Here is a 7,307-nt window from a genome sequence, read left to right as displayed (position 1 = left end):
AAAAATTCCTCATAAGAGAAACCTCCTTATGCAAAAATTAAGAGTTACTTTTAGAAAGAAGAGGATTTTGCCTCCCTGGACATGGTCAAAGTTACACCATTGTACAATCTGTTGTATGTCACTGCAGATCTCCACATCAGAACATGAAATCTTAATCCCTTTGAATTTCAGGGGTTTTTAATAAAATCCATGGATTGAAAACCTGCCCCTACAATTATGGGTCTGGGCCAGATCCAAGAGCAGAAGGTGCATATTTCCAGTGCTGGTTTAGATGTAGCCGAAAGTTTCATGAGAACAGCTGATCTTGAAAGGTCTTTCTTATGTCAGTTAGAAATCTTACAGCAATAGCTGACTTTTGCAGGAGGGGTGGTAGTGGTGGATTTTTGGTTTTTTGGTTTTGATTTTTTTCATATGAAATACAAACCTGGACACTACATTCTCCCAAAACTTCTTACAAATGTTTAACTGTCACTTTGACCAAAACTTCTGTAAGAAAGAGTTGATTAAGTGGTGAAGTAATTCAAAGCTGCACATGTGCAATTATGAACATGCAAGCAAGAAGGTTTCACATTTTGAAGATGAAGTTTTCAGAAATGCAGGTTCTAATGCAGCTATTAAGATATGCTTCAGTTGCAACAATAATGCAGAGTGCCTCTAGGCACTGTGGCTTATTCGGACTTTTTCTTCCAGGAGGTGGATGCTGAAAGCAGCACTCAGACAGCATTGCCATTTCTAACCTTATGCCTTCAGCTAACACCTGTAGACCTTCTCATTAAACCTTGCAGAGTCACTCATAACCATCACTTTATTAAACAAATCTCTATCGTTAAAGGTATCTCTTAGGTATTTACTAGATATTCACAGATGGCTTTTTATCTCTTTGACAAGATTAATAAGGCATGATTATTCTTCTTTCTATTACTGTCTAGCCTTTGGAAATGTGGGGGAAAAAAAAAAAAAAAAGGCTTTGGAGACCTGGGTTGTTTTTTTTTTTCCTCAATGGCAAAAGGAATGAATTAAAGACTTTGTGTTAATATTACAGATGGATGCAGATGGGGAAAATAAAAAGCTGCGCACACGCTCAAAAGGAACCAAGGGTGAGTTACTAAGCACGTTCCACAACCCTGTGCCCAGCACACCATGAAATGTGATAGTTCCTGTGCACTGTCCCTAATGTGCAGTAACAGAGTGTGTAGCTTCCTTAGGGCTGCTTTTTTAATCAAAGCAGGACACAGACTGCCGGCATTAAGAGGCATGATGTTATTAGCTATTGTTTAAAGAAAAACAGAAAAAAATCTACTATACACTATTTTCTTTGAGCTATTTCTGAAAGAAAATAAAGATAATGCTTTTTATCATGTAAAGATTTTCTATACAGGGTAGACCCAGACAATATTGATAGATGCTTTCAAAATAATTTATAAAAGTTTGTTTCAGCCACCTGAACATTTTTATATCTATTGTCATTAATTATCTGTAAATTAGTTGCATAAATGGTCCAGCAGTAAATTTACTTTAATCAAAAGGTACAGCTGTATGGAGCAGAGGAGAACCCTGTACTTTTTCTAAGTACTGGTGGTCATGTTTCTTTTTGCAAAGTTATAGCATGGTTGTATTTCCTAGCTATTCTTCTCTTTTTCTAAGGAACAGATGGAAATGCAGTACTGAGAGATAAACAGGCCCTTAATGATCTCAACATCTGGAAAACATGATTGACTAGCAACACAGCCCTTCCAGGAAAATAACTTTTTATTTTAATTCATAACGCATTTTGTGACTCTTGATAATGAGTGAAAAATAGAGATATTTAAAAATAAATGTCAAAGTTTTGCCTGCCCTGTGAACATTTTTGCTTATGACTGTTTTCAGAGTTGCAAAGCACCCATTCTTCACACTGATTTTTTGTGTGAATTGTCACTCTCAGGATTCTGTAAAACAGACAGATTTAATTCATTGTCAAAACTCATATGTTCTGGATTGTTAATATTGTGCCTTCAGCTTCAAGTTGTGGTAGGAATGAAAAATTAAAGTGTGGTTTGTCTTAGTTCTCTAGCTTCAAATTACCGAAGAGGTGAAAAGTGCCAGACTTCACTCAGTAAAAGGCAGAGAAAGGAGGTGGGAGTGTCACAAACCACCTGCAGACAAACGGATAAATACAGACAAGCCTTACTAAAGAAACTATCATATCAAAGTTTTGATGCATCCTTAAGTAATGTTCTCTGAAATGAATGTAAAATTCATATATATTTCAGAAGTACCAAAACAAAGGATTTGAACAAAGTTATTGAATAAGGAAGTTATTCACATCTTAGCATTACAGCACGTCTTCTCTGTTTGTCAGGACTATGAGTTAAAACATTCTGGCTGACTTAGCAGACTTTAATTGTATTTAAAAAGGGATTCATACCCTTTCCACTAAAAAATCCAATAACATATTTTTTAAATGTATGGATTTTCTTTGTATTTTTTGTTTTTATATTTTTATATATATTTTTGTATTTAACGCATGCACACACAATTGTAGGAATTAATACATCAGGAACATTTTCCAAGTATTGGGAACAATAAACATTACCTGTGAGATGTGAATAATCCTTAGAACCACCTGTTGGCTTTGTCAGTATGCTCTATATCCTTATGTGTGTAGGTATCTCTAAACACCAGCCTTTGTCATTCCCAGATTTAATTAAAATTCAGAAAAAGCAAAGGCTTGTCCTTCTATTTTCAATAAAACCAGGTGCCTTCTGGTTTAGTTTTCTAAATTATTGTTCCACTGAACATTAAACTCCAGGTTTTATGCATCCTAAAATAGCTGAGATGTTCAGTTAATGTTTGCCACTAGTAGCTACAATCCTGTGGTCAGCATGAAATAATCACCTGTGTTTTGATAGCCACTCCTCTGTCATCACAGATAGGCAGGTGCAAGGTTGCAGAAAGTGCAAGTCTGGAAGTGTAAACTAATTAATTCTTTCCTGCTTTTATTAACAGTTCAAGTGGACTCTATAGCTCAAGAGCTCAGGTAAGAACTCAAGCTGTTTATTTTTCAGTATTATTTTCTGATTATATTGATAAATTCATGCCAGTGGTGTTGTTATAAAATAAAGAATCCAGCAAATGATGCATTATGTAGAGATTTAGCATAAATCTGAAAAGGAGTATTTGTTGCAGATTCATTTTTTAAGTATACCTAGAAAAAATCAAAATGTTTGCAATAATTATACAAGCATAATCAAAAGTAACGCGAAGTGTGCAGGATTTCCATATGCTGTCTTTATTTTCAGCTTGTGACAGGACACAAAACAAAAGTGTATTTTCTGATCAGTCTTCAGTCTTCTTTTTCCTGTAATAAGTATCATATTAATTTCAACACCTGAGCATTCTAAGAGGTAATAACATTTATAAGTTTTTGTTAGATGGCTTTTATAAGTCTCATAGTCTCTGTAAATTAATGTAAATTGTAAATGTACTAATGGCTCATTGTTTCTTAACTTGCTGAGGCTTCATATTTTATTGAAGTAACAGACAGTACTTTTCAAAATTTGCATAAAGCCTGGCAGTCCACTCAAACCCAGAAACTGAACAAGGATATTTCATATCACAAATAATCTAGTTAAATTTTAACATTGCTACTTTAATCTTACTAATGTGTGCACCAACTGTTAATAACTGTTCCAGAACCTTAGAACAAACTCTGGAAAGACTGGCATATTATTCAGAATCAAATCATCAAGAAAGAACATGTACAATCAGATTCCAGTTTTCTCTGGGTCAAGTTCATTCTTCATGTCCATCAAGAAAAATATTTACAGGTAGCTGCAAATTTTTAGAGCTATTAATCAAAATTACAATGGGCTACAGCTGCTATATAAGCACTTAAAATATCTTTGCAGAAACTCTTAAGAGTTTTTCTTAAATTTACTTATTTTGCCTACACTCACTTTTTGTCACTCGATACTGAACTGCTTTCTTACCCAGGCAGGCATATGAAGGACGTGTTTGTTGGGTTCATCCATCTAGGGAACAGAAACTTCATCATGTGATTTATTTGACCAAAATGCCACTCTGTCTTAAGATAAGACATGAAATATTTAGAGAAAGTTATCTGCAGTGAAGATATACAGTATTTTAAGGGGTTTTTTTAATAATAAAACTGAGAAAATTATAAGCTTCTTGTAGATATTCCATGAACAGAAGTGGAGGCTAACTTTCTGGATAAATTATTCTTAGTGAGTCAGTCATTCAGTTCTACTGTGAATCTCATTTTTCTCTATGGCTTCAGTTTCCTCAGATTTAGTGCTTCTCTTTCCTCTGTGAATCCCTAATTTATGCACCAGAAGGATGCATTAATCCGAAGAGGCAGTCATCCAAAATTGAGGATGGTCCATGTGTTCCTAAGAGAAAAATGTTTGAAAAATAGAAGATGTGTAAGTTTCTGCAACATCAGGGAAGCTGTAATTTATACATTATCAATTACTATAGTTTTTCTGAAGCAATTTTGCTTTTCCCTGTGAAATACATGGCATCTTAGGAACTGCTGTGTAACAGATTACTCTCTGCCAGAGGTGTAGGCTACCTCCATAAGGAAACATACATTGATATAAAACAGTGAGCTAAATAGCCAAAAAAGCCATTGCCCAGTCATCAACTTAGTATCTGTAATTTTGCCAGTACCAAATTCCATACTGGGTATCTTCATAGTCAGGTGGCTTTACTGGCATACAAGTCAGATGATCAACTTTCACGAATATATTTGTTTATGAAAAACTAGATGAAGAGAGGCAGGAGCTACCTTTTGGAAATGTAGTCTATGAACTGAGTTCCTATTACTCATATACATATTATTGAGGAAAAACTACTGAACATCCCTCAAGAATTAAAGACTGAAATAGTCTGTTGTATTCCCTGGATACAGATATTGGAACCACTGTATTTTCTGACCAAGGTTCTAATGCTGTGTTGGCTGACAAATTTAAATCCACGCTTAATTAATTTCCCTTTTTCCCCTGGCTTATCCTATCTGACAAAGCACTTTTGCACTCCTTATTGAGTTTCTTTTACAAAGTGCCTTGGGATACTTCTACATGAAAGGCACTATATAAGCTTACATGCTTATATTGTATTATTATTAGTTTCATAACATTGATTAGTTCTAGAGCAATTGTTAGCCTTTTCTTATTCTGCAAGTTGTGTTTCACAAAAGTAGAGAATTAAATAAGTGAAAAGCAAGACAAAGAGTGGCATCCACTAGTTAGACTCAATAATGAATGAAAACGTCTCTCTTCTAAATTTCAGGGGTTGTATTCTTGCTTAAGGGAATTCAATGCCGAAAAATCGATTGATTTCAAGAAAGCAAAGATTTTACCCAGAAATGTGGCTACTGGTGTTGCTATCATCCATCTTTTCCAGAGAAATAGATCCACCTTTCTGCTTAAAATTTTCAGAAAAACATGAACCTAAGGGAGAAATTGAGTTTTATTTTTTTTTATGTCGAGTAAATTAACTAAAAGTTCTCTTTCACTACACTGAGTTTTCAAGGGATGGCATGTCTAAATACTGACCACCTATATACAACTCCTATTTAAGTGTCAAACTTGCACAGATTTCAAGTAATTATATGCTTTAAGGAATCCCAGATTTCAGTATCATATGAATAATTTTCTGTATACATGGTTATTATTAATTCTGCTGTGTTATTAGTTCAGATTTATGAGACTTTAACTGTATCTACTGTATCCGCTGTACTGGTGAAGTGTAATATGACAAACTTAATAAGTCCTTCAAAACAGACTTACCCGTTCAGTCTTAATTATTTACTTATGAAAAATCTGGTTTAATTTTTCATTTACGAGTTAGTGCTGTGGTTATTTCACTGGTAGCTAAACTACCCACAGGAAGAGATGAACCTTTTATCACAACCTAAACATAGCAAAACACTATGTTGTAGAAGTGAATGCTGAAGACAGGGGATCTCTCTCCCATACGTTCAAGTTGGAATCTGACACCTCTTGGGCATAACAACTGTTGTATCTATCTTCTGCAGAAGCAGAAAGAAGAGGTCTTCTCTTAGGTGATTTAGTCATGGACCACTGAAAGGACCAGGACCTTCAGCTGTGTTCAGGATTAGAATGAAAACCAAAGGGAAGTGAAGAATATTGGTGTGATGTATTCTCATTACTGTGTTCCATTTAACAGATGGGATACAGTACGATGAGCCATCTGTAGGTTATAGAGTGGCATCTGGGTCAGACCATGGAAGAGCAAATTGGATCGATCCAAGCATGGGAGTACAAAAGCATAGATCATGTCCATATCTGAACAGAAAGGGTACCTTTTCTGCATTAGGTACAGGTGGAACCAAGTCTTTCTGGCTTATATCACTTATGATTAATGAAGACTCCACAAGGTACTGGTGTTTCAACTCATGGAAAACAGTCGTGGTCTTTGGTGGGAATAGTTACACCTCCTTTACTCTCTGTAGTGTTGGATCACTTTTTCTGAAGGACCATTTCTTCAAAAGTAAGGAAAGTTACTTCTTATCTGGAACTCTTGTTCCAGACATTGTGAGACATTTTAGATATTCAGATAAGTTGAACTGTTCAGTGTGAATATATAGAGATTTGAGTATCTTGAATGTTTTAAAAGAGAGAGAAGTAATCAAGCAGAGCCTTCTGGATGTCTCTTTGATAGAAGGAGTAAATGGACATGTCACCCTTTGCTGCTGTCTTGATTAGGACATTTAGAAACCAGCAAAACAACCCTGCAGTCAATGGTGCTGAAATATTTCAGAAGGTTATGTTACTAAAGTATATTCTTTAACTTTATCCAAAATGTCTGAAAGGTATGTTAATGTAAGTAACAGTATTGACAGCATACTAAAAAACTATTCTGCTAACTGAAGTACTTATTCTACATTCTGCTAATGGAAGTAGTTATTACTTACTCTAGAATTATATGTATCTAATTATATCTGAACTCTTGTTTCAGACAGTAATGAACTGAAGGTAGACAGTTTAGAAGACAGAAGATTCAGGAAAGATTCATACATAGCTGCATTTAGAAAGGAATGATTCATTGGTAACTCTTTTTCTGAGCTTCATAAAATAAGCAGGTTTTTAAGAAGTATTGGTATGAAAAGAAAGCAGTAGTCTGGCAGATGACCTGAGAAGGAGGTGAAAGCACTACTTAAGTGATGGAAGAAATGGACAAATGAAACAAAATCATACAAAAAGGCTAAAAGATTTTCCTCAAAGAACTTAGATTACAATCGATTTGTTAGCTATCACCTTCACAGTACTCTTGCCCCATAG

The 7,307-nt window shown here is 34.9% G+C and overlaps 1 protein-coding gene across 1 annotated transcript in view; it reads left to right on the top strand.

Annotated features, from left to right (window-relative positions):
• Positions 1–1,042: 1,042 nt before the first annotated feature.
• The window catches only part of ST18 (ST18 C2H2C-type zinc finger transcription factor), a gene marked incomplete at its 5' end in the record, with an annotated part of 68,894 nt that continues 62,629 nt past the window's right edge, over positions 1,043–7,307 (top strand). Inside the window, 2 exons of the mRNA XM_080610901.1 lie at positions 1,043–1,097; positions 2,989–3,019. Coding sequence (XP_080467027.1) covers positions 1,043–1,097; positions 2,989–3,019 — 86 coding nt within the window. The remainder of the gene's footprint in view (positions 1,098–2,988; positions 3,020–7,307) is intronic.

This window comes from Psittacula echo (genome assembly GCF_963264785.1).
Source record: "Psittacula echo genome assembly, chromosome: 2".
Taxonomy (NCBI): Eukaryota; Metazoa; Chordata; class Aves; order Psittaciformes; family Psittacidae; genus Psittacula; species Psittacula echo.
This window is presented reverse-complemented; position numbering and strand designations above follow the sequence as displayed.